A 14098-nucleotide genomic window follows, 5' to 3' on the forward strand; every position below is an offset into this window, starting at 1 on the left:
TGTTACGGTCATGGGCATAGTCAACAACTCGGACGAAGCAAGCAAGAAATCTCTGCGGGATCAACTGCGAAAGACTCTAAGCCATAAACCGTCCAGACCAGGTAAACAATTGAGCCACGAAACTCTCATTCGCCTATTCTTACTTCCTTCCAGATATGGTTCCCAGTCGCTCATGGCGCAAGGGGAAGCATCTCCCGATTCATGAGATTGCAGCCGAGCCAGGTATGTTTGTCTTCAACACAGAACCCTCCTCACTGTCTCAGGGTCCCATTATTACCCTCGGGAATACTTCATCTTAACCGATGCTGGCAAACCAGTTTTCACGAGGTGACCACCATTCATTCCAAAGTTACGCCCCCCGCTTACTCCTGAAGCCGACCGGGAGGGGAAGACTCGGAAAACATCACTTCGATGATTGGCATTATGCAAGCTCTCATTTCGGTCTATATCGACGATGGCGACAGAATCAAGTGCATCAACGCTGGCAACACACGCATTACATTTGTCCTCCGCTCACCATTATACTACGTCTGCGCCTCGTCCTGGGGGGAGCCTGAATCGATCGTAAGCATGTCCACTGCGTTTGCAGAGTTGCGCTGATTTTGGTCAAGGAAGGCACGCTCACATCTCGAATATCTCCATCTCCAAATCTTAAGCATCGTCACGGCTGTGCAACTGCGGCGTGTTTTTGAAAGGAGAACTAACTTTGATTTGCGGCGGTTATTGAATGGAGCGGAAGGTTTCCTCACCTCCTTGATATCGCGGCTCGAGTTCGACCTCGCAATGACAACTGCATCATTACATTGCCTAAGACTAGAAGCGGCTGTGAGGAAACGGGCTGCAGACGCGCTCGTACCATCCTCAAAGACGAAAGACATTCTCTACGTCGTACTTGTTGCGAGAGGACGCGTCATTAGCCTCGTCAGACCGCGGAAACACTCTATACATCCTGCTGGTGAGTTGCGATCAGGTTTTGCTCCTTGGTCTCAAATAAACTGTAGATATACACATTCTACTGAACACCATTCATGCGCCGTCGATTCTCAATTCACCCGCATCAGCATCATGGTTACCGGTTTGCCTGCCGAAATTCAATCCCTCCGGCTTTGTTAATGCCTACATCTCCTTCCCCCGCAAGGATGATGGGCTCCAAATATTGCAGCCATCAACCCCGTCAGACGGCAACAGCGAGCGAGGAGATGTTGCAGACACTCCGACCATTCGTCGGCATCGGCCTGTCTCCGACCCGCACTCGTTAGACTCTGGCATTGGACTCGTGTGCATAAGTGCCGGGGGAACGAGTGATTTTGAGGTCGTTCGGGCCTGGTGTGATGGTGTGACAGACAAATTGGAGAAGGAGGGGACTCTGGACGTTATTGCGAACGCATTCCGTGCTGGAGAAACAGAATATTCGGTCTCTGAGCTTGGGATCCCTGGGCTGAGACACTTCATGTACAAAAGTCGGGCCCAGGTTCAAATTACAACACCAGCATGGGAGGATCCATACGATTCCACGGATGCGCGGCGGAGGCTAATAACACTCTATCAAATCATATACGACAACATCCACGCAAAGTCGGGGCAAGAAGCGACCTTGAAGCTTCAATATCTTCGATCTGAGAAAGAGAGTGTTATGGGATGGGTAAGTCATCTTTTGGTTGATCCACGTCCGCTGACATCCTCCTAACAGATAACACAACCATTCGAGCTCTATATTGCGCTGTCTCCACGCTTGCCAAAGAGTGCGGCGGTCGGTGCTGCCAATGCTGTTGCACGATGGGTCAAGAAGGAAGAGGGCAGATTGTTCTTAAGAGACGCGCCAGTCTTCTGACCTTTTTATGTATGGAGTAACTCGTCAAGGATTAGGAAACGCGAATAGATATCATCACCCGTTGGCATTCGGTTTTGTCCAGTTAACATATGAATGTTTTGGAATGAGTCGCGTGCTCAAAAGTCTACAACCCCCCGTCCACTCATTAATAAGCAAAGGGGTGGTCTAAAGGTACAATGGTTGTTGATCATCGAGCTTCAAATTGGACCACTGAGAAAGAGCGTTAGCACGAAGATAAGAGACAAGCGGACACCCGACTTCGCCTCGTTCGCTTCTTGTACATTATGCGGTGGCCACACTCGCGACAACGGATTGGCTCACGAGATTTGATTTCGTTCGTCGCCCCACAATCTGCTCAAATGAATGCGGCGCTACCTCGCGATAGAAGATTCATACCCGCGCAACTATATTCCATCTGCTCTTTTGGAGGTGGTATCGCTGACCCCGGTGCAGCACCACGGCCAGGAGCGTTTTGTTGTTCGCTCATTTTCTGCAGGTCACGACCACGTGACAAATCTGTCACACACCAAATTTCAACGTCTGAGTCTACGACCAATCTCGACGACTTATATACATACTGGGAACTAAATAAGCCGCTCGTCATCCCATCCACCGAATCCAATGGCCTCAGGTACTCCTCTCCACCAAGCTCGTCTTCTACGATCCAATCCGGCTTCCACTCTGTCTCTGCAGCTGCGGCAAAAATCCTCCCGATTGATAACCTCATGAACCCGCACCACAAATGTGGGATAGCCAACGGGGGCTTCTGCGGTAGCTACCAGAACAGACAAGGCAATGAACATTCCGGTGAATTTAGATGAACAGCAAGCGCTCTCGAGGCTTCGTTGACAGAGCGAATGCCGCTCTTTGCCTTGGTCACGGAGAAAACGCAGCGTGCGTGCTATTGAGTGCTGGTTGTACTCCTTCATCAACGTCAGTACTTTGACGTCTTCAGCACGCATTAAACCTGGAGCAAACCGGAGGGGTTGTGTCTGGAAAATGCTGACGCCAAATGCCTCTCGCGCCATTGTGCTGTTTGCAAGAAAGACAAAGGCGGCGGGTAATATTGAGAGTGCATCAAACTCTCGTGCCATGTTGATTGTGGTCACGGCGTCGAGAACCCAGAGCAATGAGTTGCTTTCGAACGCGTCGTCCCATTGGGGTAATGTTGAGGGGTAGACTTTCTTGAGCGGCTGGAGCGCGCGTTGGCGTAACATCTTTGCATCGTACTTGGTCGCGATACGCAAAATGCCCACGAGGTTCAAAAAATCATTTTTTGTGGCTAGTCGGAATGCCCTGCACATAATCACCAACTCAACGGGCGAGTCCAGCGAATCCTACCTTTCGCAGCCATGTATCACATCCAAAAAATGTGCGAGATCCGCGGTTGAATCGTCGAGAACGATTGCGGGACAACCTTCGATCAGTTCCACAGATGCAGCTTCCACTTGAATTCTTTGTCGCAGGACTGGCGAATGTTGGGCTATCATACCCTTGAAAACCTGGCAAAGTCTCAGAAATCGTCCACTGAAGGTTAAGCAGCCTGCCTTGAATGCTGTGTCATTGTTCATAAGGATAATGTTTCCGTCTTCGTACCACGGTTCTCCTCTATTCTGCTCAGGTATAGTGTTGCTAATGCTGACTGTCATGTATTGGGGACGGGAGGTGATGATTTCGTCGTAACTAGCGTTTGCCATGGCAGTTAGCAGTGACAATGCTGGATGTGCGTGCAAGACGCGTGCTTATCACCCTCTCTGAATCGATTGTCCGATGATAGGACGCCGTTAATACTTTGGTATATTTACTTCGGCGCCTTGCACCCACATCCCAATCCGATTGCCTCGTTCGCCGACACACCACCACTTCTCGATCATCTCCATCGTCAAACCTCCATCTTCCAAATCAAAGAAATCAAGTGCGCCAACACCATTTCCTTCAGAGTCAAGAAGCTGAACTGAGAGACGTCAGAACTAGATTTGCAAACAAGTGGAAAATAGCGAACTCTGTTGAGCGTCGAAAGGAGCTCCGATTGTGAAGGCGCCCGTCTTCAAACCCAAAGCCTGTGCTCCTCCTTTGGTAGCAAGATAAAGCGCCTCTATCCAATTAATTGCTAGAGATTGCTTGGTTTCCTCCTGTTGTTCGCGCTCTGCTACCTGGTGGTTCCCCTCTCGTATCCTCGAAACCGAAACGGCATGTCGCATTGCATTCATGATATCCAATGCATAACCTCCTGCGATATCTGTCCCCAATCCGACCTTAACTCCGGCATCGAGTGCCTCACGAAGAGGAAATGGTTCGGCGGAAAAATAAGAGTTGGAGAGGGGACAGTGAGCGATGGCAGTTCCACGGTTCGAGAGTCGAGTGAGCGATGGGGCATTGAGAAATGTGCAATGAGCTTGGACAGTGCGCGGTGTCAATAAGCCGTACTATATATATGGGGAGTATTCAATGAACATCTCTCGTGCTTGAACTTCAACCTGAAGTCAACGCACCTGATCAAATATGTCAATATCTTCGGCACCACGTTGTTTGCGGACAAAATCGACTTGATCAAGTGCTTCCGCCAAATGACTCTGTATCTTCAGGTTGTGCTGAGCTGCAAGTCCACCCAAACCGGAGAGAAGTTCATCAGAACACGTCGGCACGAATCTTGGAGTCAAGACGGGTTCAAGAAGATGCTCGTGAGGGTGTGAACTGGAATTCATCGCCATGCATTTTTCTGCAAAGGATTGGGCCGCCCGAATGGAAGCATCGGCCGATGGTTCGATGTACGATGGTTTAGAAAGCATATCCATGGAGAGCTTACCAACGAAGGCCCGCAAGCCGGCAGTCTTCATTGCGTCAGCCAAGATGAGGCTATTATGACCGTTCAAACCAACCCGGAAGAGGGCGAGCAGCATACTTGGTTTCTTCCTTGATTGTGCCAAATAAAAGCACCGTGCTGGTGCCAAACTGGATCAAGCGCCGCGCTAGCTGAGCGTAAACCTTGCGGGCGAGCTGAGGATCCCCATCCAATCTCTCTTCAGCTCTAAAGGCATACTCGTCCAGCCATTGCATCAAGGGAAGATGGAGGCCATTGCCTTGATATAGAAATTGCGGGGCGTGTAGATGTGTGTCCACGAAAGTAGGCATGATGAACTGTCCACGGGGAAGAGTGAAACAAGATGTCAGTTCCGATTGCGAAGATGCTGGCTCAAAAATGACGATTACGCCCTTGTCGTCCGTCACTGTCTGTGTGTTGAGTCTTCTGTTTTGTACCTTTGCGCATGTGAACCTAGCAGATGATCGCGCAGAATGCCCAAATCTCCTAGCTCAGGTGTTTGGACAAAGTTTCCGCGGATCCGCAGATTTCGTTGCATGGTGGTCTGGGTCAAGTTACAAACGCTCACGTGCGAGAGGAATGAGATCATTTTCAGATATCGGAAGGCATGCATGTACTATTTCTCAGCCAATCTGGAGGAGGGTTAGGCGTTGCGGAATTGTTTCGAATAGCTTGCCTATAGTAACATCCTCCAAGTGGTCATCAAAATCCCCAAAAGCTTCATGCCGCCATTCCTCCCGGACCAATGCTAAGGCTTTTTGTGGCACGTTCTTTGCCGTGAATTGGAAGCTCGAGCCAACACTGAAGGCTGTTTGGTCGGATTGTGGTCGCCATATCGTGCCTTGAGGGAGAAAGGGTATGAGGGCAGCTTCATCGGAGCCCATTTTTTCGCCATCCACCTAGAGAATGTCAATCGTTGGAAGCAATGTGTCGCTGTGGACGTACTACGAAAGCTACGGTGTTTTTGAACCCCTCTTGAAGCTTTGACGCAACGCGTTCACCGACAGGGGCCAGCGATTTGTCCTCGACGCGCTCACAAGCTTGATAATAACCAACAAGGCTCAGGCCAGCAGATTCCGCGTGTCGTCCAGCCTTTCATTTCTAACAGCATCAGTTGTGCAATAGTGAAAGGGAGTTTGCGCACGAGATCCAGACCTATTTCCATCATGGGACTCAGACTGGTCCAGTGGTGAAGAAGTGGGATAGCGTCGACAATACTGACGGTGCTGCCTTCTTCCTTGCCCAGAAGCACTCCGTTTACGGGGAGATGGGGATGCTTGGCGGCATGAAAGATGACCTGGTTGTCATTGTGAGGTGTACTGCAACATTCAGTCGTAGTCTGCTGCTACCTTGAAATATGCTTGTGGGTCAACCGTATATTGAACCATGAGCGATGAAGGTAAACAACAGTCACAGCTTCAATGATGTTGTCAACCTTGACTTGCGCCAATTGCAACAGATTCGTCCCAAGCAACAACCGTACACAGCGGGGGGGGGCTGTGTTGATCGCAAACCACCACCATCTTGGTGGTGGAAACGTCAACGCTGTCTCCCCCGTGGCAGTACTGCACGAGGTGAACAGTACGCTCACCTGCCGAGTCAGAAGGCCCTCCGTACCAAGGAGAAGAGACCTGTAGGGTCTGTAGTCAGTGTACACCTGACAATGCAATGTACCAATGCATAACGCGATCCGCTAGGCGCGAAATTATAATGTGCGGCCAAGGCCACGACTTAGAACAGGTGGCCCATCCAAGCGATGGCACCCCGAAGGTCCAAGACCTTCCGCAAGCCCACTAAAACAAACCTCAAAAATTTTAAATGAGTGACAACACGTGGTCCTCCTCTTCCTCCTCCATCAACTGGTCGCTTTGCAAAGGCGAACGTATGTCTGCAGACAAGGTACCAGTGGGACCAACGCTAACCCAGCCCACTCCGCCAGAACACGACAGCCCAGAAAAAGTCGGAAAGCCAGACGACGGCATCTTCAGACACCCAGACCGCGACAGCCGCGAGAGGAAAACCCCGCAGAGCCGCAAACAGTACGCCTACCCAACCACCACCAGGCCAGCAATCCCACCCCTTCGCTTCCCCAGAGCAGGCACAGACGGTGAAAGAACCCCCCACAGTGGAGGCAGTCAAAATATCTTCGACGAAGACATCCGAATGGACCCCGCTCCACCCCTCGAAAACCGGGCGCAACCACCGGACACGCTCAACCCGGCAAACACGGCCCCAACCGTACCAACAGGAGCCGCCCCGCCCAACACCAACAATGCGGGCCAAGAAGGTGGAGCACTAGACCGCCCAAGACCACCCCAGCCGCAACCCCCGTTCACCCTACCCACCCCCGGGACGTTCGCTGGAGCGGAACCAATCGGCACAAGTACCAATCCCCACTTTGCCACTCAACCCGCTCAACAAGCCCCCCCAAACAAAAAAGACGGCAAACCGGCATGCCAACGCAACCCCGGCTCCTGGCCGGAGGTCATCTTGGACCTCGAGAACCTCATGGCCCACATCGACCCGGTCCAACGCGAGGCAATCGAACGCGATGAAACAGGCCAAAATATGCTCGTTGTAACAAGCCTCGGCGGGGACATGTACAACCGCCTGATGGAGAGTGCCGCAAATGCAGCTCTGGTGATCGACGCAGGCGACAGAGACGCCACACTCACCGACAAAATTGCCAACGTCCTCCAAGCAGTATCGGAAGCCGACAACCCTATTCGCGTATGGCTACCGCAAAGCAACGGAACACCGGCCAGAGGCGACAAATACCACGGGGCGAGCATTCTGGTCGCCGAAGTACCGACAGCGAGCCAACGCAACAAGATAAAGAAACAACGCACGTTTGCATGCACCAGCACCCTCGCATTCCACGTCGTCCAAGCATCTGAGTGCAGAGAGTCATGGGTAGTTGGAGAATGGCAAACTGGCCGCCAAGAAGAGCCGGAACACCAGAAAGCATGCATCCGAGGCGGCCTTTTCAGAGAAATCACGCAGAGCAAAGACCTCATGCAAGACATCGACGCGATGACCCAGGCGAGAGAAGGCTCACTCCCACTCCGAGCGACATACTTCCTTGGATCGCTACATGCCGTCGTTACGCCGCACGTCAAAGACCCCCTCATCACGGTGTACCTCAGCCCGTTTGGAGGAGGAACAAGCCAGCAACGAGCGGCATTCCTCTCTAAACTCCGTGCGGTCAAGTTCTCATTCGACGTCTATCACTTCAAACCTATGCGGAAGAGCGGAGAAGTCCCCAATTGCCCCATCTGCAAACTGTACGGACACCTGGCGTACATCTGCCCATTCACACGTGAGAACAGCGCAACATTCTGGTGGGGCCCGACCCAGACCCTCGGCGAACACACCGAAGGCCCGCTCGCCCTAAACAAGAGAGGCAGATCGGAACGGGGAAGGGGTGGACGAGGTGGCGCCCCACGCGGCCGTTACGTAAACAGAGGCAGCCGAGGAGGGTACAATAGTCGCAGATAATCGAGCTCATGTACTAAACACAATCCCAACTCAGTATATATTGAATGAACACATTTACATTGTTGAAACACAGAATGCCTAGGAACGGGACTAGAAGAAGACGTGGGATGTACCGACTCACGCAACCCAACCCTGCCAAATCTACTGACCAGTGTAAAACTGGGACAGGAAACAGGGGAGGGGACCGCGTTGGGAAAATGCACCCTTGACAATTCAGAAATGGGTTGTGAAGGGGGCATGAGTACCAACGCCGCAACAGCGGGGCCTATTTAGGCCGGGGTCCGCTGGCCAGCAGTCCTGGCATGACGGCGGGCGGAAGCTGCATACCCGATTTATGCAACGGAAGCCCAATGTCAACCCCGAACGGTAGGCGCTAACGTCGGGCCATGGCGGCCCGCGGCGTGCCTTTTTCTTTGCTACCACAAATTCAACACCATCTAACACAACCACAGGACATACCAGAATGCAACCCGGCACACGACTTGCGGCTCTCGGAGGGTCGGCGAGCTCCGCCACCGGCTTGCCAACACCCAATGATGGGAGCCACATTGGAGGGGAAACAGCGGCGGGTCAACCAGAGGTGAACTGGGATGGCCCAACCGATGACCATCCCCTTAACACCGATGAAGGTCAACCAACTGCGACTCTGCCCACAGTACCGGGAGCAGGGGGCATCCGAGAGGATGCTGTTATGGTGCAGTACGCACCAGGAACCCAGTACGAGGTTCCCCGGCCAGGCAACGAGTCAGTTGCCAGGGATGACACCGGAGACGCACAGTACGTGCATGTAGGCGACACCGCGGGAGTGATCCCAGTCGCAACTCTGCCCGCAGTACAGGGAGCAGGGGGGCATCGCAGACGATGCTACGGTGCAAGATGCACCAGGAACTCAGTACGAAGTCCCACGGCTAGTAGAAAGGCCGCCCACACAAGGAGATGTGGAGAATTCACAAGCAGATGCACCTGCTATCCAAAACGAAACCGCGCAAGCACCGCGAGTGAACACACAGAGAGTCTTCCCGGGTCCTGACACCAGCGATAGCAGACTAGGGAAAAAGAACACCAAGGCGTCGACAATGGTTGCTTCGCTAAACATAAGAGGCAATGGGCATGTTAACCCAAGCCACGAAGACAGCAAATGGCCAGAGGTATGGCAGATGATGCGAGAGGAAAAGATTGGAGTCCTCATCGTCTGCGAATCACATCTGAGCGACGAACGAAAACAGCGCATTGACCGCCTGTTTGGAAGACGAATGAGACTCGAGTTCTCACGTGACGAAAGATCGCCAAATGCGAAAGGCGTCGCTTTTGTCCTTAACAAATTCCTTGTGAATGCTAAAGAAATAAACAAGCGTGAAATAGTCGCTGGCCGGGCCCTACTCCTAGAGATGAAACACGGAGACGGCTCAAAACTCTCCATTCTCGGCGTCTACGCGCCAAACGACCCGACTGAGAACGCTGAATTCTGGGACACAATCAACCAATGGTTTGCGAACAACCCACACGTGAGACGCCCGGACATAATGGGGGGCGACATAAATATGGTTGAGTCGGCAATTGACCGCCTCCCCGCACACAGTGACCCTGTCATCTGCGTGGATGCCCTCGACCGACTGAAAACTGCACTCGGCCTGGTGGACTACTGGAGGGAGACACACCCGACGACGCTGAAATATACATATGCCCAGTCCGAAGACCAAGGTGGAGCGGAATCGCGAATCGACAGATTCTATGTCCGCGCAAGCATTGCAGACGATACGTTCGAATGGACCTTCAAAACACCAGGCATCCGGACAGACCATAAGCTAATCAGCTTCCGAATAACAACCGTGGACTCGCCAACGATGGGTAGCGGCCGATGGACACTCCCCGAACACATAACGAGCGAGAAAACATTCAAAAAATATACCTCAGAGCGTGGCAAACTCCTCGAAGATAGTCTCGGCCTACTGAAGTCCCACCCAGAAATGCGCAGCCCCTCCAACAACCCACAAATACTCTGGAAAGAGTTCAAGGACGATATCACACACAAAGCAAGGGAACGAGCCAAAATAGTAACCCCCAAGATGACGAAAGAAATCAAAGATCTGGAGAAAAAACTGGATATGATAGTCAAAGACGCAAACATGACTGACGAAGAAAAAACCCTCTCGGCGGCAGTGATGACCGAGAAGCTTGTGCAACTGCAACGAACCAGATTTAAATCCAACAGACAAACCGTCAAGATGCAGCATGTCGTACATGCAGAGCTCGTTGGAAGATACTGGTCCAAACTAAACAGGCCTGCGAAGCCAAAGGATATCATCCCACGCCTGCAAAAGAACGTCGGCTCGAACGAACAACCAAGATACGAGACTAACTCGAGAAAAATGGCATCCATGGCCCGTGATTACCATAACAAACTGCAGAACGAGCGAAACGACGTCCCACCAGAAGAACGGGAGACCAAGATTGACACAGTGCTAAACCGGGTAAAAGCGACCACGTCTCAAGACCAACAAACACGCCTTGGGGGCAAAGTCACCCGGGACGAAGTACTGAACGCACTGAAAATGTCAGCCAACTTCAAAGCACCTGGCCTAGACGGCATACCTTTTGAGCTTTGGAAAACACTGAACGATCGATACGAGTCAGCAAAGGAGAAAGCGGCGGAGGAAGAGAGAGTAGCAGAATTTGACGTGATTACCGCAATGCAAACGGTCTTCAACGACATCGAGGAGCATGGTATGGCGGAGAACACAGACTTCTCGGAGAGCTGGATGTGCCCACTGTACAAGAAAAATGACAAATCTGATATTGCGAACTATCGTCCAATCTCCCTCCTAAACACCGACTACAAAATATTCACGAAAGCTCTCACCATTAAACTCGCGCAAGAAGCCCCATCTCTTATACACACCGACCAAGCAGGCTTTGTCCCAAAACGGCAAATTCGGGACCAAGTATGGTTGACGAAAAGATTAATCGAATACGCTGAAGTGTCAGAACACGACGGGGTAATAGTCGCACTCGACCAAGAGAAAGCTTATGACAAAATAGAACATGACTACCTATGGCGGACTCTGCAGAAATTTGGAATACCAGAGCAATTTATTAAAACCGTACGGGCACTGTACAGCAACGCGAAAACATATGTCATGATCAACGGAGAGCGGAGTGAGCACCCCTTCAAGGTGACGCGGGGAGTGCGGCAAGGGGACCCACTCTCATGCCTTCTGTTCGACCTGGCCATAGAACCACTCGCAGAAGCACTACGATCCTCCCACCTGAAAGGGATCAAAATCGAAGGTAGAGTGGAAAGAATTATCACCTCCCTCTTCGCCGACGACACAATGGTGTACCTCGACAAGGAAGACGACTGGGGTGAATTATGGAAAATTCTAGATGAATGGTGCATTGCAGCGGGGGCTAAATTTAATGTTAGCAAGACGGAAATCATCCCTGTCGGGAGACAACAGCACCGTGAGGCAGTCGTTGAGTCGAGATGCATTAACGGACTAGACGGCACCAAAGTGGCTGACAACATCAAAATCGCAATGGACGGAGAACCAGTTCGCACCCTTGGAGCCTGGGTAGGGAACAACGTCGAAGATGCAGACACATGGGCAAGAACCCTTGAAAAAATTGACGGCGCTCTGGCGCATTGGGAACTGAGTAACCCTACAATGGAGGGACGCAGGCTCATTGTTCAAATGGTGGTGGGAGGTATGACACAATACCTTACCACAGTGCAAGGCATGCCCAAGGAGGTGGAGAACCGAATCGAGCGCAGGATACGCAACTTCCTATGGGCAGGTAAAAAGAGCGTGACGATAAACAAGGAAACAGTGTACGCACCGAAAGAAATTGGCGGCAGAGGCCTCCTTGACATCCGGGCCCGGAACGAAGCCATAACCATAACGTGGCTCCAGAGATACCTAAATTTCGGCCCCGACAGACCCTCATGGGCATACGTCACAGACCAAATACTGATAAGGAATAAATCTGACGACCAAAAATATGGAAGTATGGAAACACGCACCAGCCCGTACCTACAACACTGGGAGCCCAAAGTATCATCGGCCAAAGTCGGAAACGACCTCGCACGCCTGATCAAGGCAGGAAAAGACCACGATGTCGGCATCGAGGCAATAGCTGTGTCCCGAAACATACAACGCAGTATGCCAATATGGCACCACATCAAGTCCAGCGAGGATGACTGGAGGGTCTTCCGCTACCCAAAGGCAACAATCGAATGCCTACACAAGAACCACAAAGTCAAGTCAGTCCGAGACGCGGAAGAACTGGCGAACAAAATGCAAACACGAAGACATACGTCACGAGTCGACTGTAAATGTACATCGTGCCAAATAACGAGGGTGGCGTCTAAATGTAAGCACCCGAATAAGTGCTACGAGAAGGCGAGAGACATGCTACATACCATCCAAGACAAATGGGACCCCAGATTGGCCCAGCCGGAGACGATGGAGGAACTCCTTGAAGACACACCGGTCGCACTCGATGAGAATATTGTCCCATTCAACCGGAAAGTCACCACACGAGGGTCCATAGCCGACACATTCCGCGTCTTCAGAAATGGAGCGCGAAATAAAGCAAAAGCGGCCCCGGACACTTCACCGCTACCCGCAAGCGGCCCAGCCGTCACAGTCTACACAGATGGGTCAGCACTTAAAAACGGAACCCCCCAGGTGCAGGCTGGAGCCGGCATCTTCTTTGGGGAAAATGACCCTAGGAACAGGTCACTGAGAATCCCCGCCCACCTCTCGCCATCCAACCAGGTTGGAGAGCTGGCGGCAGTAAAAGAAGCCGCAGAAATGTGCCCCATCGACCGCCCACTGCACATAATCAGTGACTCAAGGTACACAATCGACGGCCTCACGAAGAACCTACAGAACTGGGAAGATGTCGGATTCTTCCTCGTGGAAAATGGTGAGCTGGCGCGCGCAACGGTGTCGAGGATCAGAGAACGCAGGGCGGAGACGACCTTCCAATGGGTCAAAGGCCACGCTGGCAACGAAGGGAACGAAGGGGCCGACGAACTGGCTGGCCTTGGTGCAACACAAACCCCCGAAGACGAAATTCGTATGGATTTGAGACCAGACTTAGTCCTCCCCGGGGCCAAACTACAGGCGATCAAACAGTCGACGGCCTACAAAATAATCAGACAAATAAATATGGCGAAACCGGACTACGAGGAAGCCCTCAATAGACGGGCCACAAGGGACAACATGTCCAAAGCACAAAACGCGATTGAGTCGCGAGAGGACACGACCGCTACCGAGAAAACAATCTGGAAAGCGACGAGACACAAAGATGTGTCACGCATAATCCGAATCTTCATGTGGAAACTGCTGCATGGAGGCTTCAAAGTGGGCAACCACTGGAAGGACATCCCACAGTACACAGACTGGGTAGATTGCAGGAAATGCGGACTCACCGAATCCATGGAGCATATTCTGACAAAATGCGAATGTCAGGGACAGGAAGAGATCTGGAAATTGGTGAGCAACACATGGGAAAAGAAAACAGGCAACGAAATTAAACCCACAATCGGCCAGATAATGGCCTCTGGTGCACCCGGCGCGAGTCAGGGAAAGAGTAGTGGCGAAGAGCGACTATACCGAGTACTAATATCAGAGTCAGCATATCTCATTTGGAAGCTTAGATGCGAACGCGTCATAGGAGATAAACCAGAGGCGTCGCTTGAAGAGATCAGGAACCGCTGGCGCAAAACAATCAACAACAGGATAGAGATAGATCGTGCACTCACCGATAAGAAAAAGTGGGGCAAGAAGGCCATTCGCCGCTCGGTTGTACAGGCCACCTGGGGCAAAACACTGAGGGACGAGGACCAACTGCCGTCGAACTGGACGTCGACGACTATCGGGGTTTTAGTGGGTATCGGATGAGCTGGTGATGATGGCAAGCTGTGACTGATGAAGCCGCAA

General features: G+C 51.9%; 4 protein-coding genes across 4 annotated transcripts; 1 reads left to right on the forward strand and 3 right to left on the reverse strand.

Annotated features, from left to right (window-relative positions):
* Window positions 1–2018: 2018 nt before the first annotated feature.
* On the reverse strand, window positions 2019–2318 carry MIND_00835500 (DNA-directed RNA polymerase I; the record flags this gene model as incomplete). Its single annotated transcript, XM_037365021.1, has 3 exons — window positions 2019–2041; window positions 2090–2182; window positions 2228–2318. 3 exons carry the CDS (start codon window positions 2316–2318, stop codon window positions 2019–2021), a joined length of 207 nt encoding a protein of 68 aa, XP_037218263.1.
* Window positions 2319–2415: 97 nt separating this feature from the next.
* MIND_00835600 (Amidohydro-rel domain-containing protein) lies at window positions 2416–5265 on the reverse strand (the record flags this gene model as incomplete). The annotated part of the gene is made up of 7 exons (XM_037365022.1): window positions 2416–3127; window positions 3173–3514; window positions 3656–3785; window positions 3834–4257; window positions 4324–4687; window positions 4734–5058; window positions 5106–5265. The coding sequence occupies 7 exons, from the start codon at window positions 5263–5265 to the stop codon at window positions 2416–2418; spliced, it is 2457 nt and encodes an 818-aa protein (XP_037218264.1).
* Window positions 5266–5275: 10 nt separating this feature from the next.
* Window positions 5276–6040, reverse strand: MIND_00835700 (MPN domain-containing protein; the record flags this gene model as incomplete). Its single annotated transcript, XM_037365023.1, has 4 exons — window positions 5276–5551; window positions 5598–5744; window positions 5797–5949; window positions 6002–6040. The coding sequence occupies 4 exons, from the start codon at window positions 6038–6040 to the stop codon at window positions 5276–5278; spliced, it is 615 nt and encodes a 204-aa protein (XP_037218265.1).
* A 430-nt stretch (window positions 6041–6470) lies between these two features.
* Window positions 6471–8150, forward strand: MIND_00835800 (uncharacterized protein; the record flags this gene model as incomplete). Its single annotated transcript, XM_037365024.1, has 4 exons — window positions 6471–6534; window positions 6592–6691; window positions 6746–7936; window positions 7982–8150. The coding sequence occupies 4 exons, from the start codon at window positions 6471–6473 to the stop codon at window positions 8148–8150; spliced, it is 1524 nt and encodes a 507-aa protein (XP_037218266.1).
* Window positions 8151–14098: the final 5948 nt, after the last annotated feature.

Source organism: Mycena indigotica, assembly GCF_014461135.1.
Source record: "Mycena indigotica strain 171206Taipei chromosome Unknown Mind.scaff0007, whole genome shotgun sequence".
Lineage (NCBI taxonomy): Eukaryota > Fungi > Basidiomycota > Agaricomycetes > Agaricales > Mycenaceae > Mycena > Mycena indigotica.